Genomic DNA, 26,541 nt, shown 5'->3' on the forward strand with positions numbered 1-26,541 from the left:
GTTTGGGTCTTACTTGCCTTCAGACTCTAGCATCACCTGCCTTCCACCTCTTGGAGAGTACTGAGAGAGGAGTCCACTGAAGTGTGGGGCTGTGTTTATCCTTGTACCTTGAATGCAGAATTAAGGCTGTTTTGCTTCTCCAAGCTGTTTTTCCTGGCTCTCTGCAGACCTGTTTCACTTCCTTTTTCCCCCTACCATCATAACTCCAATTAAGGCAAATGCTGAAAGCCTGGAAGACGGAGCAGCAGGTTCATCTTCATACAACATTTTTAACACTTAAATGCTCATGTGTCCCCAAATCACAAAGGTAATGTGGGAATCCTCTTTCTATCCAGGATTTGGATGATGATGAGTACGAGCTGGGGAAGCCCAAGAAGCAGCGGAGATCGATAGTAAGAACGACGTCCATAACCAGGGTCGGTGGAAATTAGTTTTACTAACACTGATGGGGTTTGGCCAGGATGTGGAGTGCATGTAGCTTATGGGAGCAGCAGTGGTAGACGTGCTGGTCCAGCAGGGTGCTAGCAGAAGCAGCCAGGTCAGGGTGTGGGACCATACAAGATGTATGTACTGTCTTGAGTGTCCTTTGGCTGCAAGGATAAGGAGCTGCAGAAATCATGTAGGGGTGTGAAATGAACTCGCATGAAGAAGCCAGTGCAGGATCCCTGTTTGTGTAAGTCCTGAAAGTGACTTTAAGTTAAGAGAAGCTCTTATGTTTGTGCTCTGCATGGGAGAGGCCAGTGGGGGTGTAGCAAAATGAAGTTAAGCAGCTCAGTCAGGATCTGGAACTTGACAGATAAACATGAGCTGATGCATGTCATGCTGAGGCCAAAGTAGCTGGATGTTGAAGGCTTTGTCAAGTCATATGCAGCTGTCCAACCTCTCACAACAGGCATGCATATGCCTGCAGAGCTGCACTTCTATGTGGAGCAGTGGCTTGTGTTTGACCAAATCATAATGCAGCTTTCTGCTTGCACAAGTGTTTATGCATGTCTGTGATGACAATAACTCAAGCCCACCAGGATGGGCTAGATTTTCTTTTTTGGAATTATGAGTAAGTTTGGAGAACACCATACGTTCTGTGATGCTATTTCTGAAATAAGCCTTGTTTTGACCTGAATCTGCCACTAGAAAGACCCTCTGTATGAGACTAGGAGCATGCTAGTTCATATCCTTGGTGTCCTTAGTATTGTTTTCAGGAGTCAGTGACCAGCCAGGGCAAAATACACCAATTGGTTATTAAATGAGCAACTTCTTCATAGTAACAATGATGTCTTTCTAGCCCTGACTAAATTGATGCTGAATCTCCAGTTTGTGGGGCTGGTGCAAAACTGGGTTTGGTGTGGCTGGTTAAGCTGACTTTTGTCCAGCTCCAAACCCAGCAGGTCTCCTGTCTGCCAACTGTCCAACCAAACCATTCAGGCCAGCAAAAAGCCCTTGCTATGTCACTTTGCTGCATGCTGTGTGACTCCTACACAGTCTGCTGTACTGGTCCGAAGTGGTCTGTGTGATGGGCAGGTTTTTTTTGGCATCCTGAGCCAGGTGACAACTCTTGCCATCATGAGAGCATCTCAGCGTCAAGTGCATTGGGGATAGAACAGTCTTTGAGGAGTCTTGTTTGAGGCCTGGTGGATTTATTTCACCTAGTCTTCAGCTGTCTGGTTGCAACTTGCAGGATTACAGTTAAGACATAAAGGGCTACAGTTGGAGGTATGAGCCAGTGTGAAGGGTCTGAGGCCAGAGTGGGAGCAGGTAGTTAGACTTGCAAGAGAAGCTCATGTGAGGTAAAGGAGAGACAGCAGATGAGCAACTTTCTTTGCTAAAGCATGGCCTGGTGCCATTTTCTCCTCCCTTTCCTCCTGACACAGGGATGCCACCTCAAATACTCATGCTGGGGCCTGTCTCATCTTCCTTTTCTTTTAAGCATGCATGTTAGTTTTGGACTTGATGCCTGCTGTGTCCAGGATCTAAAGGTAGCAGACTCAGAAATCATTTTTCTGATAGGCAGGTGCTAAGGACAAGACCCACAGCTTTTCTGCAGTGTTTCTGCTAGTCACATAAGTGAGCTTGCCAGGATGAGCTGCAAGCTCCTGGGAAAACACCACTTTGTTGTTAGACATGTTTGTACTTTGGGTCAGCGGGTAGATGCCTGTGGTGGCTCACCCTTGTTAAGAATTGGACAAGTTGGCTGTCAAAAGTTTGTCAGAAGTTTATCAAACAGGTGCAGGAGGCAATCTGGCAGATAAAAGAATTTGTTGTCCACTGTGTCCAACCAAGAGTGATGTGCCATTCATCAGGGCTAGAAGGCTTATATAATGTTTGGTGGAGGAGGAACTAGTTTGTTGTGATGCAGGAGAGAAAGTATCATAGGTCTGGAAAAGCTGATTTCAGCCTGAGAGCAGCAGAGCAGCAGAGATGTGTTTTGTGGTGCCAGGAGTTGTTTGATTTGAAGCAGCAGCTAGAGCACCAGTGTCTGGTGTATCTGGGCTTCTTGCAGAGTGGGAGAAAAGGGTTCACTTAATGCTTTACTTATGTAAAAGTGTCTTTGACTTACAGCAACAAAACTTCAAACAGAAGGTTGTGGCATTGCTGAAGAGGTTTAAAGTGTCTGACGAGGTAAGTAATTCTGTAAGCTTTCCTGTCTCGTGTTGCCTTCTGTTTGGTGCATCTTGCCTTAGTCTTCAGGAGCAGTCTCCTGTTCCCCCTAGTTCCCTTAATTTTGTTTTCAATTCTGAAGTGGTTGTTGACCTTTCCTTACCCCCCGGCCTTGCATGGAGGCTTGAGGGCCAAACTCTAAAATGTCATCAAACGTTTTCTAGATGAAGTTTTATCAAAACCAGGTTTTGGCAACCACATGTGTACCCGTTAATTTTGCAAACTGCTTTGAAATTGTCTTTGACCCTTTCAAAGGCAAGTAGTCTATGGTGTATATTGCTTGTGAAGTTAAATCCTAACCTGTTTGATCATGTTACTAAAACAGCCAGGCAGGACATAAAAAAATTGGATAGGGAATGCAGATCCACAGGAGAGTCAGCAGTCTGGTCAGAGCTGAAAATGAAAGAGATCCAGAGCCCAAGCCTGCCTAATGTCAAGTTTCTAATATAAAAACAGTTAACACCTCAGTTGGCTGTATAGCTGTGTGCTGATTTTGTGGCTTGTGGGAAAGAGTGAGTAACTCCTCATGCTTCCAGACAGTCCTGTTAGCTTTGCTGTTCTTCCCAAGTTAGCTCAGCAGAGTCAGCACCCATAGCTGAGGTCTCAGCCAGCTGAGCTGCTGTTTTCTGGAGCTGCCATTCGAAAAACAAGCTCTGAAGTGTGTGCAGCCACCTGCTTATTCTGGTGAATGTGTGAGGCAAACCCTGGGAGCTTTGTGTGAGATACCTGTTCTCTTCAGCTTGGCGTGTGTGTGGCAGCCGATCCTTGTCCAGGTTTCAGGCGCCTCCTGTGGACATTTTTGTCATTTCTACCTGCTTGGGTATCAAATCAGGAGGTGTCATGGCAGCTTTTTCAGTAAAACCCAAGGCAGGTTGCACTGTTGGAAGTACTGGATTTCTGCACTTGTTTAAGAAAACTGGGACTTCATTAGGAGCCTTTTAAAAGCTTTGTTTCTAGAATGGTGTTGACTAATGGACACAGTGTCTGGTTAACAGCTTATTTGTTGAATGCTTAGTCCAGTAGGTAACTCCTGCTTAACCAGATACTGGCAAGCTTGACCCCAAACAAGCACTTCTCATATACTTGGTGTTTCTGTTGGATACAGAAATTGGATACAGTATCCTTCTGTTAGGAACAAAACGTTAGTCTCAACTGGTGTGCTGCAGTCCTTGGGGGAGCTGAGGGGATGTGGTCTGGCTCATAGCAGGGTCAGCAATGCCAGCTTTTCTTCTGTGTGTAGGTCCTGGATTCAGAGCAGGACCCAGCAGAGCACGTTCCAGAGGTGGAGGAGGACTTGGACCTTCTGTATGACACGCTGGATATAGAGAACCCCAGTGACAGCGGGCCAGAAATGGAGGATGATGACAGTGTCTTGAGCACTCCAAAGCCAAAGTTAAAGTAAGTGTGGGGTGGCTGATCCTGGGTCTGAGATAAACCACAAGCAGTGTCAGCACCGAGTAGATGTTGTTTCTATTCCCACTCCTCCATCCTGTTTTTTCTCTCTCTTGACGTGGTGTCAGAGCCCTAGTACATGTTGCTACAGTGTGAATGACTGCTTGTGAGCTGAGGGTAATGTGTGTGGGGTCTGACTTCCCTTCAGTCTGGTTTCTTCCTTGTTCTTTTTGCAGATGTTCTGCCTGTCCTGCCACCTGTGCATTGACAAGCAGTAGAATGAAACTGTACAGAGATGTGTTGAAGAGAAGGTAGAAACAGCAAGGAAATCTGTGCTAAGGCAGGAGATGTGTTTGGGAGCTGCAGAAGTAGAAGCAGGGGTGGACAAGGCAGACTGTGTCTTTCTGGAAAAGCTGATCTGTGGAAAGAGTCTTTGCAGGGATTAAGGAAGCAAGACTGCAGGAAACAAGAGTCCCTCAGGGCCCCAGGGGACCAACTGCAGCACACGTAGATACACACAAGCCTGTTCTGAGCCAGCTTTTGTGGGGACTGACGTATGGGCAGTCACAGCACTGTGGAGCTGAGCTGGGGATTGCTGGCTCAGGGTATCAAGCAGATGAAAAGCCCTAAGCTACCAGAGCTCTGTCACATCCCTGCCTGAATAAAGAATGAAAACATGAGACTGTTTTAATTGCACTCAGGCTTCTGGCTGACATGTGGTTGCATGCTCAGACCTTCAGTCCTTCAGTGTTGTGATTGCTCTGAAACAAGCAAAGCATGCCACTGCAGTTGGTCAGTACAGTATCTGATAACACCTTGTAATTAGCTGGCACTTACTTTGTCATAATTAGTATAGAATAACCTAGTTGGACTAAAAGTAGTTTCTCAGTCTGAAGCAACATGTTCCCCATTAGTGAAACAGAAGATGTGAAGGATAGTTTGGGGCAACAGTGATAAGTGAGGCTGTTGGCTTGTAAAGGCATTTGGAGCTTGACCTAAAATATTGCTAATTGGTAGCCCCTATCTTGAAGGGGTTTGGAAGTAGATGTGTTGTGGCAAGCAGCTGCTTTGAAATAAACCAGAATCTTATCCTGCACACACTGAGAGCTTGCGTCCTGCTCCCTGGAGCTGAGGAGCTAATATTCTGGGATATGGGATTGCTGGAATGAGAATTCATGTCCATTTGGTTCTGGGGAGACACTTTTTGGGTTCTGTGTCCAGTTCCTGTGTTTCTATCTTGAAAGGGATGTGATAAATACTGATGCTTGTAGATAGGTTTTTTCTATAACAAAAAAAGCCCAACACCTAAATCTGTTCCTTGAATTGTAATTGAGTCTTGTAGCCTGCTGTGATGAGCTGCCTTTTTACATGGAAGCACAATCTGATCATATGCACTACCTTATCTTACTGAGTCAATGTGTAATTGGATCCTAGGGCTGGCAGCCAGCTCCAGATGCAAGCTGGAAATAAGATGCACTTTAGCACCAACACTCACTCACCCACAGGAGCAGAGTATCAGTGGGAGGCAGTAACTCTACTTGCTGTCTTTCTTCAATAGTGAGACTGTCCGAATTGGCATTTGCAAAACTGAAACAAGAATTGCAGTTTGAAACTTTGCACCTGGTGCTTGGGGTAGTGAGGACACAATTGCTTCTGTGGGGTGAATGTGCATTCTGTCCTGCTGTGGGAAAATGCTTCACCCATGTGCCCGCCCCACGTTTTACAGAAACAGAAGTTCCTGTTTGGGGTGTGGTGTGAAGCATGCAAGGGTTCCTCTTGAGAGCTTTATAAATATGGTCTAATGTCTGACAGGCGACATGTTGGATCTTTTAAATGGAGGTCAGTTAGTGTGAGAGGACCCTGGACTTCTTGGTTTCTCCTTCTGTCCTGGAAAACCTCCCCTTGCTTTTGAAAGTTGCCTTTAAATTTTACTGGAATGACAGGGGAGCTGTAAGACACTCTGGGAACAGTTGTGCTGCTTTGCTCTGAACATGTTAGACTTTTTCTGTTAGCATTTTTGATGTTAAGAGGTTGCTTTTGCTTTTTTTATTCAGACCTTATTTTGAAGGACTGTCACACTCCAGCTCTCAGACAGAAATTGGTAGCATCCACAGCATCAGGAGCCAGAGAGAGCCATCAAGTCCTGTGAGTCATGTTTCAAGAAGGTTGATCTGTCTGCAGTTACTGTAGAAGCCTCAAGGTGGTCTCTACCTATCTATATTCCCTTTGAAATTGAAGCGCTTTGGTCTTATGGTGTTGAACAGACATGTTTGGCCCTAATACCTGCACTGTCTCTATTTACATGTGTAAGTTAAAACACTCTCTGTAAGGTAAAATACCTTTCTTACCTCCTTCAAAGACTTGGATGCATGCACATTCATTTTCTGCGAAGAAAGAAGGTGGGCTTAGTTTGGGAGGAGTTGTTTGTTTTAAGGCAAATATCATACTAACTCAAGTGTATATATTCAGGTTATGTATTGAATACTGCCTAATGGTATGAATAGCTCCAGATTCTGGTGTTCTTGCCATGACAGCCAGGATGTGAGATGTTACCTGGGAGTTTCAGGGACTCCTTGGCATTGCTTAGAGGAACCTTAACCTTACTGTTGCTGGGATACATTTCATGGTGGCTGGGAGTGAATGCTGAAGGGCAACTCAGCCCCTTTTCTATCCCCTTGTGAATGGGCTTGTTAGGTGCAGAGAACATTAGCCCTATTCCAGGGTGCTTCCATTCCTCTACTGTGTATTGTGCATCAGCTGCTGCTTTGCCCCATCCCATGCTAATGTATGGAGTCCTGATATGCCCAGGAAGCACTTCTAGTCATACTCCAAAGCTGTGCAATGTTCAGGCAGAGAAGTGTCTTTTCAACAGCCTGGTGGGGAGAGTGTGGCTGAAAACTACTGGTGTGCTGTACCTCCTAATGATTTATCTCCTCTCAAGCAGGTGGAAGTGCCTGAAAAGACAAAGAGTCTTGGAACCAAACATGCGAGCGACAATATTTCTGACACTGTCTCTTATGTAAGTTGAAAATGCACTTGTTAGCTTTCCCCCTGGCAGTTGGTGTGTCAACTGTGAAACACATTGTGGTGTGTATCTCTCCATATAGTTACATATGCAACACAACCTACCTAAATAACTTTAACTGCAGTGAAGATAATGCTGAGCACTCCTCCTGACGTTAGTTGTTGAAGGTTCTTCTCTTTCAGCCATTTGAAACTGAAATGTTTTATGTGGCCTTCTGTTTAAACAGCCTTTCTCTTGGTTTGAGGAAAGCCAGCCTGATGTATGCTGCAGAGCATGTGCAGCATCCCTGAAAAGGACTCTCAGGGCTGTTCCATTTGATCAGACAGAAAGAAGTATTACTTCAAGCTGAATTGGCAGAAATCAAGCTGGTCCTGGAGTAAAAATCCCAAAGCTCAAGTTGCCCTACTGGGGACATGCAGTTTGTAACATTTCTGCTATGTCTGTCTTTCTTTGCTAGTTCATTTGGGTAAACTGAATTAATCTGTGTTGCATGAGGATGCATGTCCCTGCCTTTGAGCTGGAAGAGTGCCTATTCCAAATAGTGTATCTGAGCACTGTTCCTGTCTCCAGATCCCTTGTGAGGCAGAGCTGGGAACTGGGAGCCCCAGATAGCTAGCATTGGCTTCTCTGTTTTGGCAGTAATGAGTAGCATGTCTGGAAGAGGCAGGCTGAGTGTGCCCCAGCTGGAAGGGGTGCCTCCTGCCAGCCCTTGTGGTGGTGAGACAGAGGGGAGGGGTTTTGTTTCTGATGACTTGGTTCCCTGTGTTTTTGCAGGAGTCTAACCAGCAAGCTGAGGTCCAGGAAGCTGAACTTTCCACATCTGATGTGTTTGTTGAGAAGCTCCCACCCAGTGGGAAGATCACTAAGACTGAATCCCTCATTATCCCATCCACCAGGTAGAGCAGTGTCGCAGCAGTGCACCTGCTGCTTGGGAAGTTATGGACAGCCTGCCAGCATTTGTTTGGGATGGCCTTAAGCCACTGACAGCAAGGAGAAACTCCTTGAGTTCAGGCACTCAAGTGATGAAGCCTGAGGACTTGATAAATGAATGCTCAGAACCCTGAAGGGCAGCATTGCTCTGAGATTGCTCTTGTCTACTGGGCTGTGACTGCTCCACGTCTAAGCAAAATTTTAAGCTGCTTGCTCAAAGATACTGTTGCTAAGTCAACGTCTGATGCAGATTTTGCCCTTAAAGGTGGTTGTCAAGTCTAACTTGTGACTTGTTAAACTTTCCCTGATAGGGTAGTGAATGCAAGCTTCAACAATCCCACCGTATAGTTTCTCTGGTTATTTGCAGACAAATAGATGTTCTTTTGAAGTGTTATTTCTGTGCTGCTTGTTGGTGTGTGACTGCAGCCTGCGTGGCTGGATCCTATTGTGCTGGTGTAGCAATAGCAGGATGGTGGTGTGGATCTCAGCGGGGGCTGTGGAAGCCTGCCTGGGATTCCTGGGAATGTGCTGTGTAGCTGAACAGTGTGCTTTGCACTCTCAGAAGCAGAATTAGCGGGTCTCCAGATAGCTCGGAGCTACAGCATGATTCCCCAGTACCTCCACTCACATTGTTCAGGTTGCTAGACTGGGCTGTCTGGGATTTGGGGGCTGGATTTCACTCAGATACAAGCCAGTTCTGGAATGCAAGCCCATCTCTCTAGCAGGTCTGAAGGGAAGCAGACGGGACGTCGGGGAAGGAGCACGTCTCTGAAGGAGAGGCAGCCCGTGAGGCCACAGAACGAGAGAGCCAACAGTCTGGACAACGAACGCTCTCCAGACACCAGGCACCACTTACAGGTGTGAAAGGATTTTTTTTCTCTTCAGCCACTCGTAGTTTTTCCTCTTCCCCAACTGTCTCTTGTGGTCACTTTCCTTCTGGTCCACGTGCTGTTCCTGCTGGAAAGGAAATGGCTCCTGTGGCTCCAAGAAGGAGGGAATTTATGTCTTGGCTGATACTATATCTGTCATCCAGTCTGCTGGGCATTGCCAGCTTGTTGCTTTGTCAGCCAACCATAAACTGAGAACACTGGAACAGATTATGAGGAGAAATGAATAGGGATGTGTTGAGGAAATACTCCTTTGAAATAAGGCAGGTCGCTAGGAATTGCAAGAGGGGACAGACTTGTGGAGAGCATCTCTGTCATGCTTTTGTTAGCTTCAGGAGTCAGTTAATTCCCTCCTTGAAGGAGACTGTTGCTGGCTTCTATGAATCCAGAATTCCTTGGGCTACTGTTAGTTGGTGTAAAATGACATAAGGAAAAGTGCATAGCAAAAGGAGTAATGGCTGACAAAACCAAGGTGGTTGATAGAGGAGCCTGCAGAATGCTGCAGTATTGAAGCAGCTGATAAGTGTCAGTCCTAGCAGGCAGCTCTGCTGATGGGGTGACTGAGCATTGACCAGCCATGCACAGCCACCTGTCACAAATGCAAGAGCTGGAGCTGGTGGTTTGAGGATTACAGCTGACACTTACTGTTCTCTTTATTTCCAGATCCCCAGGAAAACGGTATATGACCAACTAAATCACATCCTGGTTTCTGATGACCAGCTGCCAGAAAACATAATTCTTGTCAATACTTCTGATTGGCAAGGCCAGGTAATGGCAGGAGATGTTAACTGAATCAATTTCTGCTTCACTGCTCCTTCTTAGGAATGGACAGGCTCTACCACTAAGCAAGTCAGTTCTGCTGCTTGGTTGAAAGAGCAGTGGTTGTGCATGGGGGCTGGCAGCATACTGAGGATCCAGTGCTTACAGATTGGATTTTGTTTCATCAGGAGATACTGTAGATCTTGTAAGGCTTTGCCACTTGAATCTTTCCCCAGAGGTTTTTTCTTCTCTAAGAAATGCTGTTCCTTCTAGTTAGCAGCACTATAATATGTTTTGTTCTCTTCTCAGTACCTCTCAGATGTCTTGCAAAAGCATACCTTGCCAGTGGTCTGCACGTGCTCCTCAGCTGATATTCAGGCAGCTTTCAGCACTATTGTCTCCAGGATACAGAGATAGTAAGTCCTTACCTTGCTTGTGGTGTTTGTTGAGTCTCACCTCTAAAAGTCTCTCAGGTCCTGTGCCCCAATGCACAGGGAGTTTTCCATCAGATAACCGAGAAATGCTTCTCCTTTCCAAGACTCCCCAACCTACTCTCCTTAAGTCAGAGTTGTGTGGCTCTTCAGTACTGCCAGCCCTGCAAAGTTGTTACTGTTCTGCCATATGTGTAGGGATACAATTATTCTTAATTGACATTCTTAACTTTGGAGCTTGGAGGCTGTCTCATAGGTCAGATCTAATAACAAGTAAAGCATGCAAAACTAATAGGTAAGTTTTTAAGTAGTTCTTGCTCCCTGTCCCCAAGTAATTCCCAGATTAATTCCTCAATTCTTCGAGGCATTCCCTAGATACATACTGAGGGCTGTGGCTATGTAAGCATGTTCTCTGACACAGCAGTTAGTTGCAGTAGGTACATCCTAACCTAGATAGCTTAGTTCAGCCCTTTAGATCCTCAAAATAGGTGAAAGAAGGAGCAAGGAGACAAATTAAGAAAGTACTGACCAATATTGCATTTCATTAAATGTTTTAAGCTGCTGATAATCATTGTGATACTGTCTTGCCTGTTGAATTAACTTTTCTGCCTTGGTTGTTAACTTTCTTACTTGTTTTGAAATAACTGGTTGGAAGCACAATTATGAACATGTTCCCTCTTTTTCTGTCTAGCTGTAACTGCAATTCACAACCTCCAAACCCAATTAAAATTGCAGTGGCTGGAGCCCAGAATTACCTCAGTGCCGTATTGAGACTCTTCGTGGAGCAGCTGTCTCACAAAACCCCAGACTGGCTTGGCTACATGAGGTTTTTGATCATCCCTCTAGGTAAATAAGGAACAGTTTTTCTTCACAGAAAGATGAATGGGTGAAATGTTATGTTTTCCTTCAGGAGAAGCCCTCCTGGAAGCTTTGGCTAGGTATATGGCTGCTAAATGAGCAAGCACCATGCTGTCAAAGTATTGTGTCATGCTTGCATTGCTGTTCCTGCATGAGTGAGTTTCATCTTTATGTTGTTGATGCCAAAGTGTGCTTGTAAACCTTTTGTTTGAAGCAAGGGGTTGAGTACTTTCTCCCTATTACAGGAAGGCTTTTGTATGTCTTCTTATCATGGTACAGTGAATGCATAGAATAATGTTCTGGAAGTCCTTTCCCTGGCTGAGTTCTTAAATTCATTGGGCAACATGTTTCCCAAAGTGATAACTGTTCTGGCCACTCTTGGGCTGACATGGAAAATGCTGTGGATGAAAGGGGTATTGACAATTTTTTTAAGACTCTGAAACTGCTGAGAGTTTATATTATCCACATTTCATATGTCTTTTGATCTTGCCTTTATGTGCTGTTCTCCTTGGGGTTTTCTTTCTCTCAGTTTTCCAGCACCTTATCTCTGCCCTTCAAACAACTCAACAAGCCTGCCTGGCTAGAAAATAACCCAGCTTGGATCACTTGTGTCCGTGCAAATGGAGTGGACTGATAATAACATTAGGGGTCTTGTTGTAGTAAAAAATGTGAGGAATGTTGTAGTGGAGAGGCCTGGGAAGCCAGGCAGTCACAGATGCTTGTAGGGAGAGGCATCTGTGCAATGGTGGTGGTGTAAGGGTGTGATGCCAGAAGCTGGACTAGTCCAAGGCTTGGCTTGTGTGAAGAGGACACTTAAGGGACATAGGCAACATAAAAGTTGGAAAGCACTTTTTCTCAATATTTTCTGTGTTTGGGACCAGCTGATGGTGTTTGCTGTAGTATTCAGAATCTGCTACCTGGCACTGTGAACAGTGGGGTTAGGCTGCAATTCCCTGGTGGGATTTGCAGAAGTCAAATGAAAAAGGCAGAAGGAGAACTGGATCCTTCTGTAAGGAAGACATTTAGTTCCGAAGTGGTTGGCAGGAAGGAGAGAGAGCCCTTTAGGGAGCAAAAACACACAAAAAATTATTTCTGTAAGGTTAAATGTGCTTTGAGAATCTTTGTGTCTAAGGACTTTGGTCATCTCATGCTGGTTGTCTCCTGGCCTCAGAAGAAGAGTTTTCTGTCCTGCAGTCCTTGATTTTTATGACAATATTCTCTGAGTGAAGCACAAGGTTTTGCTAGTGTGGTTTTTAATCTTAAAACTTTCTTTGATAACTAAAAAAGGGAAAAAGAACAAGAACTGCTTCAGAATTGTGAATGCTTTTAAAATACACTTTAAATATAGAAATTTCTCTAATAGGTCCTTTCCCATAGAGTTCTGCAGTATTTCCAGATTGGATCAAGTGCTTATTTCTGGCCAGATTTCTGGCAGTTCATTAAAGTGATTGAGGAGCAACCTCTCTTTTTTGACAATTGAAAAAGCACCAAAGACGGAACAGTGACCATGTCATAAATGTCTTAAAGGAAAAGACTTTCTTCTGTCAGCAGCACCTTCAAAGGAGGGGTAGTGGAGTTTTTTTCTCAGATGGTTTTACCTTCTTAGTCCACAACTACATGCTGCAAGGACAAAAGAATCAACCTACAGTGATTCATTAAGAATGAGAAATGATTCATGTCTGTAAGCATCCATGCTGGGAGACTCAGTCCTGCTTTATGCTTCTGATGCTATGGCTGAAAGATTCCTTTGATGATCAAAACAGTGTTTAAACAAGTGAAAAGGGACAAACAATATTTAAAAAAAGGTTGGGGGTTACTTTGGTTGTTTGTTTTTTTTCTAGTATTTCATTTAGCTCCCATGGACAGAACTTCTTGGAAGACTTCATGGTTAGTACTTGTTTCCAACCTCATCTGCAATGTGCAATATGTTTTCCCAGCATGTGGGAAAGCTATTGCTTCTCCAGTGTGTGGGGCAGAGCTGTTCCACTTGCACTGCTTAAAACTCCACTGAGATGGGCCTGGAAGAAGCCAATGTCAGGAGGGTTCAGGAAAGAACTAAGGCACAGTGTTGAATGACACTGAGGGGAGCTCAGTAAGACCTTATGCTTGAACCTTTCTTGGAAGTCTGGAAATCAACTGTTTTGGACAACTGAGAACAAAGTGTTTTTTGTTTCTCTCTGAGCTTTACTGGAGCATGGTGAGTATAGTTAAGGAACTGGAATTGTCTTGAAAGGAGTTGTCAGTTTACCAGTTACCAGCTGATGATTCCGTTGTTGCAGTCTCTGCAAGTGTGGCTTGATATGAGTATTTGGTATGCAGAAAGGATGAGAATGAGCTGATTAGGTGGAACTCTGAGGCCACTTGATGGCTGCTTGTAGATGTACAGCACTTGTGCTGAGGGTGATTGAAAGGTGGTGATGGGAAAGTGCAATCCTGGCACTCCTTTTCTCCTGTCTTGGAAGACTGGAGAGGCAGTTGCAAGAGTAGGTTGTCTGGTGTGGGAGCACTTGTGGTCTGAAATTAAGGTGGCAAATTTTTACAACCTGTGAGGGCAGAGTTTGTCACTTTAAATGCATTCCCACTCCTGCTATGTACTAAGTATGCAGTCCCAGGCTGCAGGTGGGACACAAGGTTTCTGGTCTTTCCATGCTTGTAGAGGAGCCATAAGGGCAAGCAGAGACCTGATGCATATGCTGCCATTCATTGGGGATTGTAATCCTTGGATTCTGCCTCTGTCTTGAATTACAGCCTATTTATTGAATTTACAGCCCTTCTCCACCAATTAAGGAAGCTTCTTGGGGTTGTTTTTGCTGGCTGGGGACAATTGCCTCTTGGCAGTATTACAGAAGAGCTGTAATGTGCCAATGGTGTTTGGAGGGAGAGATCTGACTCCTCTTGGCAGAGGTGACCTGGCTGCAATGCAGCCTGTGGACAGGAAGGGCTGCTGGGAAAGCTGCTTGCAAAACTGAGAGTGAGATTGAGAGCCCTAGGACCTCTGGGTCTTCCAAATCATTAATTTCCTCAGCAGTTTCCTAGTCCTGGTTTTCTTTGGCCTTTCAAAATCTGATTTGGTCAGTGGAGAAAGGGTGGCGTCACTGAAAAATGTCAGTGGTGTTGAAGGAGTCTCTCCGCTGGGAAGCCTATCTGCATGCTCTTGCTCAGATAAGATGGACTAAATTACTTGGTTATAACTGAATAATCTATTTCTGGGGTGTCCAGTGTAGTTTTGATTTGGGAATTTAATTCCTTACAGATAAAAAACACCTGTGAGTGTTGGGAAGAGCAACTGTCATGTTTTCCTTTCGTAGGTTCTCATCCAGTGGCCAAGTATCTGGGGTCTGTAGATTATAGATACAACAACTTCTTCCAAGATTTAGCCTGGAGAGATCTGTTCAACAAACTTGAAGCACAGACCACTGGTAAGATCATGTGTTTGTCTGGCCTGTGTGGGATAAAATGAGTAATTTTAGCAAAGGTCAAGTAAATACAAGAGGAGGCAGACAAATGTTTTTGTTCCTCTTTTCTCCTCACTCCAACCACACACACTCCCTCTTCAGATGCTGACCTTCTGTCTGTCCTCTACATGGTGGTTTGCAAGCAGTTGTCGGCTCCCAGAGGCACTAGCTGCCTCTGAGTCACACTGTTTTTACCCAGCTCTCAGCTTTGTTCTCTGATGTGGAGGTCTCATTACCAAGTTCAGTACATCACTTTCTTTGGCTCTTCAAAAAGTGTCCAGCCTAAAAGATGTTGGAAACTGGAAACTCTAGGTAAAGATTAACTTCTATTAGTTGTGTGTGAGAATGACCTTGACTTTTCTGAGATCTGCTGGCAGGATTTTTCTCATTAAGAAAGAATTTTGTTCTTCTCAAGTGTGGAGAGTTGCCCTAGGTCAGATCAACAAGTTCCTGTTCTGATCTGAGCCCGTTTTAGGCCAGGATAAAGCCTTACAGTGTGTTCAAGTACTAATTTGCTTGAAATATTAATGCTTACAGTTTTTATGTCTGTTCCTTAAAGAGCAGGAGACTGAAGGGCGACCTCATCAGTGTCTACAAATACGTTAAGGGCGAGTGTCAGGAGGATGGAGCCAGGCTTTTTTTGGTGATGTCCAGTGATAGGACAAGGGGCAATGGGTGCAAACTGGAACCATAGGAGGTTCCACGTAAACATCAGAAAAAACTGCTGTGAGAGTGACAGAGCCCTGGGACAGGCTGCCCAGAGAGGTTGTGGAGTCTCCTTCACTGAAGACATTCAAAACCCGCCTGGACACATTCCTGTGTGATGTGCTCTGGGTGATCCTGCTCTGGCAGGGGGTTGGACTGGATGATCTTGCCAGGTCCCTTCCAACCCTTAAGATTCTGTGATACTGTAACAGAAAGAAACAGGAGAAAGGAGGATTTGCATATGACATCCAGGGCTCAAGGTCTGATTTGAGGAGTGCTGCTCATGTGGTGGTATATCTATCCCATACAGATATTTCACTGGCAGAAAAAGCCCTGGGTTTTTTCAGGGCACCATGAGGTTGAGGAAATGCAGTTTGTTTCTCCTGTTGGAGTTGCAGAGTGCCTGAGGCTCCCAGGATGATCCTGGAAGACCTCTTGGCAGGGGATTGTTCAGGGCCTTTTCCAGAAGATGGGAACTTGGCTGGAGGAGGCCCTGGGCAGCCTGTTTTGGAGGTGAAGTTGCCCCTGCTTGGAGCAGGAGGCTGGACTATTGATCTACTGTGCTACTCAGTCTTTGCTTTTCCTTGCCTCTAAGCTCATGGAAGAACAGATACCTGGAACCAGTTTGTTTTAATTCCTTGCTGCACTTGAAAACAGGCAAATGTCAATAGAGTCTTGATTTTTTTGTGTCTAGGTTAGGAATACTTCCAGCTCAAGAGCCATGTCTGTTCTTCAGAAGGTTGTGTGCTTATTTATTTGCCTGCATGCTATGAGGAAAATTCAGCCTCATTTTTGTGCAGTTCAGGCCTTGTAGATTGTCTATTGTTTGTGGACTGACAACTGCACAGGACCCCTGTGATGGCATAAGCAGATCTGGCAAAGAATTATAACTCTTCTGAGTTTAACATTCAAGTAATTGTTGTAAAAGATTTAGGGTGAAAATGTCCACTAAGGTATTGGAAGTGCTGGTGATGATGACTTGTGTTCCCTTGATCTCACAGATAAGGCTCTTTGCTTGAAACACAAGAAATATGGAAGGCATTTAGGAAATGTCTTCCTGTCAACTTGAATCCAGTGCAGTCTTGCAGACTTGAAGCCTGCTTGCTGCCACATGTGATCTCTGTGATCCTCCTGCCCCTGCCTGGCTCTCAGTCTTTTCAGTTAACTCAGCAAGGCTGTGAGTTCATTAGGAAATCAGGTAACTCAAGTGCTGATGTGAGCAGAGCAGCTCACCGAGGCACTGGGGGAGGTGGTTAGGCACTTTCTTCAGCAGATACCCACAGTCAAGAGGCAAAGTCATCTCTGGCTGACTCTGAGCAGATATACATCTTCAAATAAAAGTATTTTAACAAATATAACTCATACTTTAATCCATAATGCTGTAGACAGCACTGTGTGTCTATTGTGCATTCCTGATGTTTTTGCCTTGGTGCTCTTGTAGGATGTTTGCTTTTGTTTAGACAGCCTTACAGGGCTCTAAGGTAGGCTGCAGAGCTTCCTTTGCAAGATGCAGTTCAAACACAGATGGCTGGGCACCATCAGCTCCTTGGCTGAGCAAGGAATGGAGGACAGTGTTGGTGATAGTCTCAGTAGTCACTTAAATTATTTTCTTTGTTCTGCTGCAGTTCCAGAAGCACCTGATGTTGTCTCCCGGATAACACAGTATATAGCAGGGGCAAACTGTGCACACCAGTTGCCCATTGCTGAAGCAATGTTGACGTACAAGCAGAAAAGGTATGTCACTAACATAATACTGTCTTTTCAGAGTGAGCTTCATGTTGGAGGCAAAGTGCTTTTCTCATCTCACGTGCCAGCAGTCTTAAAATCACTGGAAACTGCAAACACCTTGGGAACCTTACTGTACCCTGCATCCACTGATGTGTTCTACATAGATAACAGTGAATCTACAACAGCGTGGTTCTTTGAAGTGCAGTGGTCTCTCTGAAGATCTGAGAGGTTTGGGCAAGTGGGGAGTGGGCAGGACAGGGGATGGACAGGTTGTATCTTCTTAGGTTCTGGAGATTTCTTACACACTTAAGGTCTCCATGCTAAGACCAGACTGTGACGTTTCCCCCAAAAAGTATCTTCCATGAGACCTGACCTTTTTTTATTTTGTAAATAGCAGAACTTGTTGTTTGGCAGTTGTGAGCTGCCATAACTCCTGCTTAAGGGATAAGGAGAGACAATGGGGGTCTGAAAACCAAGATTCAGAAGCACGTAGAACCTCACATGGCCATGATCCAGGAAGAAGTGTCACTGAAGTGTAGACATGCATTGTTTCTGAGGCACAGAGGACGGTAATAAACTACACCTCTCACCCATCCCAATAGTTTTTCAGAGCAGGACAAACACTTGCCTTGTGATATTTTTTTGATTAGACTAGCAGTCCCCTCTGATGCATGGATGCTGTTAATCATTAATTACTACCCTTCCAATATTATATCTGATCTTTGTTGTTGGTCTATTTGACATCCCTCATTGGTACCTCCTTTGCATAAGAACTGGGAGGGATTCAAGTTGTGGGTAGAGTCCAAGGTTTTCCCCTTTATATGGAGGGGAATTGTGTATTTGTATATACATTGTATATTGCTTTTCTGTTCCAGTGTCTCTGCATTACTTTGCAGAAATGATTCAGTAAAGTTTAGCCCATTCTGCATGCTCTCCTAGGGAAAATATTTCCAGACGGACTAGTCCGTTAAGAATGCTGCACTCTCTTGTGAATCTGTAAATAACCTGATAAAGGTGAAGTTTGGAGATCTACAGAGTACTTGAAGGTCTTGGCTTCAATCCTTTTTTTCTCCTGTGTGAAGACTTACATTAGTCACAAAAATGTAGTTCAGACATCCCTAGTGCAGTGTAAATCCCTTCTGATGGCAGCCTTGTTCTTTCTCTGCATCCTTTGTTGCTGGGTTCTGCACTAGTCTCCACTGCCTTCCCTGTTGTGTTACACGTTCATTTTTGTCATTAACACATGTAATTATTTTGTGTTTCTAATATGTCTAGTAAAGTCAGTTTGGTACTTTGTTGAAAAATGCCTGGAATGTATGTCAGTAGTGCATGCCCTTCACCCTCCCAGCAGTGTGCATGACCACTTTACCAAGCTGGTCTGATCCATTTGGGTTTTAGACCCTTTGGACTATGTGGTGCCATGCCTGAAGCTGTTGAGAGGTTTAGATCAGGCTCAATCCCTGCAGAAGGTTACTTGGAAGAGGGATCGCTGAGACTTCGAGTCAGTGGCATAGCCTGTAGTCTGTTAGTATCTCTGAACAAGCTGTCCCATGGAGTGATGGGCAGGTGTCTCCCCATGTGGCAGTCTTTAGAAATGCAGCTCTTTGTCATTGACGTCAGCTTAGGGAGGTTATTGTGAAAAACAACACAGAAATTGTTTCTATTAGCACTACCTAAATTAATGCATCACTTTGTTCTAAGTATAATAACATATTTATTTTTTCCTTTGGTTGCTTTCTGAAAAGGAAAAAGAGCTTTCATTTTGATTTTACTCTAAGGTATCAGTTCCTTTTAGGTTCCCTCTCCCATTTCCTATATCTTTTCCCCATGAACTGGTCTTTTGTGCCTTGTTTAACAGTTTCTGCAGGTCTGGGATGCACAGTTTATGCTGCAAGTTAAATTCTGCTCACTGCTTTGAAACTCTGGTATCTGCTGCAGGACACATTGTTAAAAGTGACTGCTCTGCCTGTGGACCACACATACAGATTCCCAGGGTGTAGATTGAATGGGAATGAAGGGGGTTTTGAGAGAGTGGCTTTGGGCAATAAACCACTGAGAAGATAGTTTGTTTTTTTTCCATTCTTCCTAGCCATCAGACAACACAGTGCAGCTCCAAAAGGATCAGGACTGAGCAAAAGCTTTTCAGTTCCCATCTGTTGGAACTGGAAGGCTGTAGGTAGCACTCTGGCTCAGGGTGGGGTTCAGCCATGTTCAGATCAGCAAATTATCTCCCTGTAATAAAAAAACCTGCCAACAAGTCTCTTACTGACAGGCTATCCTGAATGTATGGGACTTCTCTGCATCTAAGAAAGAGGAGGCAAATGTGTACTAGTAGGGAAGTTGTACTCAGAGCTTACTCCAAGACCCCCTTGCTCTGTAGGGTCCCCTGCTTCAAACTGTATGGTTGTTGGATATTATTTATTTTGGCATAAAGTTACTTCAGCTCCCTCCCCCTCGAGGCCAGGGGTGAGTGGCTTCTCCAAGGCCAGCTTTCAAAGCAGTGGTGTGTGTAGAAACAGCAGCACTACCTACAGCTTCATTGTAAGACAAGACTCCCAGGAACCTGGCATTTGTGCTGTTAAACAAGCCCTGGTGTTCTAAGGAAATCCCAGCTAGTCTTTAGGATGTAGCTGTATGTGATGAGCTGCTTTATAACCTTATTGCCAGCTATCCCTATTTTGACTTACCTCTGCTCTCATTCTTGTCTCCTTGTTCTGTTTGTCATGGCAAAAGGTTGGCGCATGTGCTGCCTGTGACTGCAATGATGCAAAAGCTTTGTCCCATTCTTTTGAAGTGTCTGCTGATCTTACCTGAAATCAAGGGGGGCTGGCAAGGAGGACGGGGTTCAGGAAGGAAATCAAATGGCCATTTAAGCTCCTCTGTGTTACACTGGGTGACTGACTTTGTCTCTGAGCACTTGGATGGTTACTGGTTACTGAATTGTCAAGAAACACTGCAGTCCAGGCAACATCTGGGGAGCTGAGACCATGCTAGCTGAGGTGGGCCTCTCGCTAGGAGGGCTGTATCATTGACGTTGGTATCTCTCTGCTTTCCTGAACGAAACCCTGTAGTATTGGAGATCTGAGGCTTGGCAGACACTCATTACAGTGCAGCTGGACAGTTGATCTGTTCTGTGAACCTGGGCTGGTGTCACCCACTGTAATTCAGCTCATGCCATGTGTCTTCTGGAGAGCCCCTGCATGAATCTGGAAAGCAGCTTGGCTGTTGGAAATAAAAGCATTGCTCGCTTGTCAGGATGAGGGCAGGGTCTTTTCCTATCTAGTTATGTTTCCCAAAAGCTCTTCACTCTTGTGTGTTGTAGACCACTTCCCTAACTCTTCTTTCTTGGAGCACAAGTGCCTCGGGTTGGAGAGTGAGCCAGCACAGGTTCCTGAGCTGTAAGAAGCAGGGGTAACACTGTTCTCTCCCTGCTGTCTCTCTGACTCTCTGCAGGGCAGTGGCTAGGCAGAGTCCAGCTCCTTTCTCTGAATGCTGCTTCTAAAACACAACCTGCAGCAGTTGCCTAAATGTGAACACAACTGGTGAAGACAGAGCCAGTCCCGCCTCTGGTTCAGCAGCACCCATATCACCTGGCTTGTTGCTGCATGGAAGTCCTTGTGCAGCTGGTGGAAATGTAGCAAAAGTTTCCTTGTGTACCTTGCCTGGCAGGGCAGTGCAGCAGAGTCAAGGCTGAAGAAATGTGCTGAAATATTATGCTGAGTATGTCCCACCCAGTGTGGCAACATGAAAGGTGTTGGATGAGAATTTCATGGTGAAGCAGAGAGATGTAACGCATCTGTGTTGTGAGGACTGGAGTTGCTTTGGTCCTTTTCATGGTTTGAACACAGGAGACTTGGTGGAACATGGACAGTGTTAGCCAGAAGAGAACTATAGGTGCCCAGAGGGAAGGACAGATGCTTCATGCCAAAGATCAATGTGGGAGAGCTGTTGGTGGTGCCTGGCTTGAACTCACTTGGAGAGCTGCTAATCCTTCAGTGATAAAAGTGCACTTCTTCCTGCTGCCTCCCTGCAGGACTTGCCTGGAATAAAGGTTTTACCTGAGACCCTCCTGCTAGGAAATCACAGGTGTTTGGCTATATTTGAATCTGTTTTGTGTTGCTTACATTCTAAGTGAAATCTTTGTAGAAGGCTAATAATTGGTGTAACTGCTCTAAGTGATTATTCTGTCCCTCTTACTATAGTGCTTTGCAGATTAGTTTGTACTTTTGCCCCAGAAGTGAGAGAGATTATTCCTTTCCTTTGTCAACTGGGTGACTCCTGGTGATTTGGCTTCTTCTCATTGCTAATAATTCTAAAACATATACATCTGGCTGTATATTTTTGTTCAATCTGAATTAATATCTTGGGCTATGGAGGGAACCTGCAAGTTGGTTTCTGGACAGTTTACCTTTGAAGGACTGATTGTTTTTGCCTCTCTGCATAGGTCTGGTTTTTGTTTTCCCCAAAATTGGTTTTGTGGTTCCAACCCACCCCCCAGAATTACAGAGGTGATGTATCAATAGTGTTAGCCACAAACCAGGCGCAGATCTGGCTTTAAATTATAGCTAAGATAGCAGGGCCTTCAGACCCCTTGTGGATAAAACCAATATTTTGGACATCACTCTGGGGTTAAAACCTTTGCAGCCTAGGTGATAAGGAAGAGCTGTCTTTCCAGGGACTAGATGTTTTTGTAGCAGGACTGTGGTAGGAGGAATAGAAGACACTGTTACCAAGGTGAAAGGATTCTGGATTAATATTTTGGGATCCCGAAGGACAAGAATCAGGAAAGAGCATGAAAGAGGAAGTGGAGAACAAGCATGGTTCATCTTTCCTTTCATCCACATGAAGAGCAGCTGTTTTAATAAGCTGCGTTTTCAGAGCCACGTGTGCAAGATCAGAGTTCCCAAGAGGACATGTGACAGGACTAGCCTAGCTGAGCTGAAATCCAGCTGGGTTGCTTCAGGAACAGTCTGGGCATCATTGTGATCAGTGGTAAATGGTGACTGAAGCAAACGATTTATTTCAGAATTGTCCCTGAGCTTTCCTCAGTGGTAGTCTGAGCTCCCAGAGGGGGATAAAAATGAGTTTTCTACTGAAAATGGGCACAGTTTGTTTTTTGAGAGCTCAGAGTAAAGCCATCCAGTAGCTGAGAGATGACTGGGCAACTATTGTGCTTCACTTATTTGGTCAGCAGGACTTGCTTCTGCTTGTTTCTCAGCCCATGGAGCTGAAGAAGTGAGAAGAAACTTGAGCCTCCTTCCTGTGCTTCTTTTAACAGATCTGTGTGTTTCTTCTTTCTCTTTGAAAAACTGGAGCTGCAGACTTACTTACTGGGGAACTTGCAGCTATGGTTGGAAAGATGTGACCTTTCTAGTTTTCAGCACAAAATCAGGGACTCAGTCATTTTTTATTTTTTTTTTCTTGTGCTTTGGGGGAAAGAAGGAAGGTTTAGTGCCTGGAGTTGTGAGGTAGGAAGGGAGCAAAGCCCTTGGCTTTGCTGCAGAGCTGAGCCAAGGCAAGTGGTTATTTGCAGAATCCCGCTCTGCACTGGAGCAAGAGCAAGACTCTGGCTGAGTCATGTTCATTGCAGTTCTGTGCCATTCTTTTCCATAGGACGTAGGAAACCGCCCAGCATGTGCTAATCACACAAAGGTTGGCAACCATTGGGCACTTGGTGCATTTCTGATCTGTGCTGGAAACAGCACAGAAATGCCTGCTTTTCTGAAGCATCTGTGCTGCACCCAACAATATTCAGGATGAAGGCAGAGCTGGATGTTTTTCTTCTGATCATTGCAGTGCTCCTTGCACTGAGGGATGCACTAAAAGGGAAAGATGAGAAATCTTGGTATCTGTCTGCTTCCTACCTGTTTCCTGTGCTTGGCTACTGAGAAGCATTGTGTCTTACACATGCAGTCACTTTCACTGTTGAACTTTAATTCCTCTGAACATGCAGACGTGCTCTTCTCACCCTGTGGATCCACCTTCATCTCTGTTGCCCTTGAAGAGAGCAATGGCTCTGCAGGCCATTCCAGCCTGCCTTCCTCTTCGCTCAGGCCTTCCTTCTCTTTTCTGGACTGTCTTCCTAATTCCTGCTAGGTTTGACTGGCTCTTCTGCCCGCTTTGGCTTCTGAATTCCAGGCAAGGCCAGATCAGGAGGGGCTGATACCTTCCTGCTTCCAGAATGTGTCTAGTGTTGTCTTCAGCTGTTCCTGGGATGATGTGGTCTGCGTTTTGTTTGGTTTGGTTCAGCTGTTTGCCGTTCTCCAGTTGGTGTCTTGATCTACTCGGTGTGCTCTGGTGCCTGACCTCTCTAGTGTGCCTGTCTGAGGGACTGCAAGCTCCCAGTGGCCAGATGTCTGCGTGCTGGGTGCGTGTGTGTACGAGCCTGCTGGTGCTGTACCAATAACCCGGTGTCACGGCTTGTAACCCCGTGGCAGGCCCACTGCTTTAGCGATGCCGGGATACGCGAGGTCTGGCACGTGGCTCCAAGGGTGGGACGCGCCAAGGCCGCGCGCGCAGAGCGCTGCGGGGACTAGTAAGTAACGCACAGTTCTCCGTGTTGTCGTGGCACAGATCCATTTCCTTGCAGTAGGAGGTTGTGTGTCTGTAATGACTGCCATGCCATCAAAGCATGTTCCTCTGTCCAGCGTGAGGGAGGGAGGAAGAGACCTTTTTCCCCCCCCCAAGAGATGTGCCGTAGGCTGCGTGCTCTTCCCTACCTGTGCAGATTCTTAGTGTGCTGGCAGGGGGCCTTGAGAGGAGACACTGGACTGGTGCTTGCATACTGTCCATCCCTGCTGCATGCCTGAATGCAACATATAAAGTGAGATTTTTGCCCGGTGTGGAAGCAAGCTGTTAACAATTCTTTTCTCTTTGCCTTTAGCCCTGATGAAGAATCTTCACAGAAGTTCATTCCCTTTGTTGGGGTGAGTGTTACCTCAGTTACACTGTCTTGAGCCAGCTAGAATATCTCTACAAGTGCTAACCCAAACTTACCTGGTTTCTGGAGTAGAACAGGAGCACTGGGGTGCTCTAAGGTGGAGTGTCAGCATGAGCATCTGATGGTTGGATACAACTGGACAGTACATAAGCAAACCTCAGAGCTCCCTCAACAAAATGCTAGATGTATTTTACTTTTCAAGCAGCTGGCTCTGAGCAGCTCTGTGCTGCATGCCTGCCAGCACCAAAGCATGCACTGTGGTCTTGCTATTGCCTTGTTCATTCAACACAGAGAGGAAAGTGTGATGTTGAAGTGCTCTGATCCACAGCCCATCTTTTCTGCAGACCAAAGCACCTAGTTGGTGGAGAATTGCTGCTGGGCCACATGCAGAGGAAGGTAGTGTGTTCCTGGAAACCTGATCTCAAGGTTGCTGTGCCCAGCATTGTCCTGGGTGATTGATTTGGTCAAACTTGCTGTTCCAGTGTTATAAATGGGTGCCTGTCATAAATGGTCTTCAGTCCTCTTAATATCCCATCCACTCCTGAGGAGTGGAGAGTGCAGCCCACCAGTGAGATCATTTACACCACTGTTAGGTTTGAGTCTGAGGCAGTAGCTCTTTGATAAATTTTATTGTGAATGTGTATTTTGGGATAGTTCCTGGCTTTTCCTCCAGTCCTTATCGTTAAAGGTTCCCAGGTCAGGTGGCCAAGCACATATCTAGGCAGGGGTTTGTTTATGCCTCTGTCAAGTGTGTGTTGTGTGCTGTATACTTTGTCTTTTCTACCTTCCCTCCTCTTGTTTGAGCGTGCTCTTCAATTCATTAAGTTATAGGTATAAAGTCATTGACCCACAGCCAAAGGATATCCCCTGACTGTTCTTCAGCTACTGGATGTCCTCTTTTTTTTCCTGTTGTCTTGTAGATTCGCTTTCTTGCATGCTGGCTATCTTGTTCTGCCTCTGCTGTGTTCACTTGTGTGCATTCCTGTTTGTATCCATGCCAGTGCATCAGAACTACTCTGAAATCCCAAGGCATGTAAAGAGCTTAATCTCTCTTGCCCTCAGGCTGACCCTGCTTTCACTCTGTCTCTTCAGAGTTAGTGTCTCTCTGCAGTGCTCCTGTGATGACAATCGATGCTTGCTTGTTAAAGGAAAGTTGTCTTGCTAAAGCAGAGACACACCATCCCTGTGTGTTCCCTGCTGATGAGCTTTGCTGTGATCTTGTCCTTCCCACAAACTGCAATTGCTGGTGAGAAACTGTTATGAGGCAGCTGTTCCATCTTTTCCAATAAAAGGAAAAGCCCAGAAGGGCTTGAAAGATCCTGGACTCTTCTCACTGTAGCTACTGAGCTCTGCAAAAGTTTACATTGGGGCTGATTTAATTCAGTCCTATATGCAAGCAAATGAGGCTCAGAGTGTTTGTCCAGTTGCTCTAAAATGATCATTGTTCTGACTTTAGCAATGCTTTTTCAGTCTGGATTTGATTGTATGAAAGTGGGGAGGAATGAACAGCTCTGTGTGCATAACACTGCCACCCTCAAAAACAAACTTGCCTTGAAAGCACAGACTGACTTCTTATGTCAGCTGGTGGTGAGCGTCAAATCAATGCTGCATATTCTTGTTTCTGAAGTGTTCCTGACACAGTAAATCCCCATGAGGCACATCTGAAGAGACTCTGAAAGGCTAATTGCAGGTGTCTTACAAAGTCTGAGGCTGAACATGAACACGAGAGCTCTTCCCCTCAGCCTGCTTGGAGCTGTTGGCCAAGGAAGAGAGGGACTCGGCAACATTTGGGTTTACGACTCATGATGTTGGCTGGACTCTGGCTTTTAGGGTGCAAAAACTGATGTCCTACAGCTGGGTTGTGCCCAGGCTTTGACCCAGAAATGAGCAGGATGGTGCCACGCTGCTCAGCCAGGCTCTGAGGTGATGGGAGCAGAAAGGCAGGGTCAGGTGGTGAGGCTGCATGGCCAGTGCCTGTGTTGTGTGGCCAACCAGCTGCAAGGAGAGTTAACAGGATGTGCCTCTTTCCTGAAGGGAAAGGACACAGACTGCTGCAGGATGCTGCTCCTAGGTGGAGACATGGTTGGGACTGCAGCAGTCTCAAGCACCTCCCTGAGTAGAGGGAAGGGGAAGTGTTCAATCTTATCTTCCTTCCACGTGTCTGAACTCAAGGATCTTCAGCTAGCAAAGGGGAGAAGCCCTAAAGAGATGTCCTGTCTGGCTTGTAACTCACGGTGGCTGTAGGCAGTTTTCTGTGTTGCTTATTCTTCCCCTAACTCTTCTGCCTCACTGCCTCTTACTCGGCTAATTACAGCCTCTGAAGCATCCTCTTGGCATTTAGCATGTACAGCACAAATGGCTGCTGGGCTCCAGAGCCTGATTTGTTGCCCTTTGGATGGAGGCTGACCAAGCTGAGCTGCAAGTCAGTGCCCCCTCAGGGAGTCTCTGCACACGCTGCTGAGTTCATTCATGATGGCTTTTCCAAGACTGGAGCTAACAGAGAATCCACCAGGACACCTGACAGCTCTCAAGTGTTGAGCATACACTCTCCACACCACACTGTGCAAAGCTTTTTGCTTCTGATGATTAGGCACTTGACCCCAGAGCACAGAAATGTGCTCCCTAGAGATGTGGTCTAGACATGGTCATGTCTGAACTTAACCATCTTCTGTTTTCAAACTAAAGAGACTGAGTTACATAATTTCTCAGTCTAAAACAGGTTTTATTGATTTGAGATCCCTTTGCAGCTTTTTCCTATTTGTCAGCATTTATGTGG

The 26,541-nt window shown here is 45.5% G+C and overlaps 2 protein-coding genes across 3 annotated transcripts in view; both read left to right on the forward strand.

Moving 5' to 3' along the window:
• Positions 1 to 26,541, forward strand: part of MTA1 (metastasis associated 1) — a 240,216-nt gene that overhangs the window by 112,023 nt on the left and 101,652 nt on the right. The window lies entirely within an intron of this gene.
• PACS2 (phosphofurin acidic cluster sorting protein 2) overlaps positions 1 to 26,541 on the forward strand; it is a 78,941-nt gene that overhangs the window by 39,398 nt on the left and 13,002 nt on the right. The window contains exons 7-20 of one of the 2 annotated variants that reach the window (XM_051625272.1): positions 336 to 416; positions 2,557 to 2,616; positions 3,896 to 4,053; positions 6,102 to 6,192; positions 6,992 to 7,066; positions 7,847 to 7,968; positions 8,728 to 8,860; positions 9,553 to 9,657; positions 9,958 to 10,064; positions 10,771 to 10,925; positions 14,246 to 14,356; positions 16,723 to 16,831; positions 18,571 to 18,603; positions 23,709 to 23,751. In XM_051625272.1, coding sequence (XP_051481232.1) covers positions 336 to 416; positions 2,557 to 2,616; positions 3,896 to 4,053; positions 6,102 to 6,192; positions 6,992 to 7,066; positions 7,847 to 7,968; positions 8,728 to 8,860; positions 9,553 to 9,657; positions 9,958 to 10,064; positions 10,771 to 10,925; positions 14,246 to 14,356; positions 16,723 to 16,831; positions 18,571 to 18,603; positions 23,709 to 23,751 — 1,383 coding nt within the window. The remainder of the gene's footprint in view (positions 1 to 335; positions 417 to 2,556; positions 2,617 to 3,895; positions 4,054 to 6,101; positions 6,193 to 6,991; positions 7,067 to 7,846; positions 7,969 to 8,727; positions 8,861 to 9,552; positions 9,658 to 9,957; positions 10,065 to 10,770; positions 10,926 to 14,245; positions 14,357 to 16,722; positions 16,832 to 18,570; positions 18,604 to 23,708; positions 23,752 to 26,541) is intronic. The other variant, XM_051625271.1, reaches the window with a different exon arrangement.

This window comes from Apus apus, chromosome 7 (genome assembly GCF_020740795.1).
Source record: "Apus apus isolate bApuApu2 chromosome 7, bApuApu2.pri.cur, whole genome shotgun sequence".
Lineage (NCBI taxonomy): Eukaryota > Metazoa > Chordata > Aves > Apodiformes > Apodidae > Apus > Apus apus.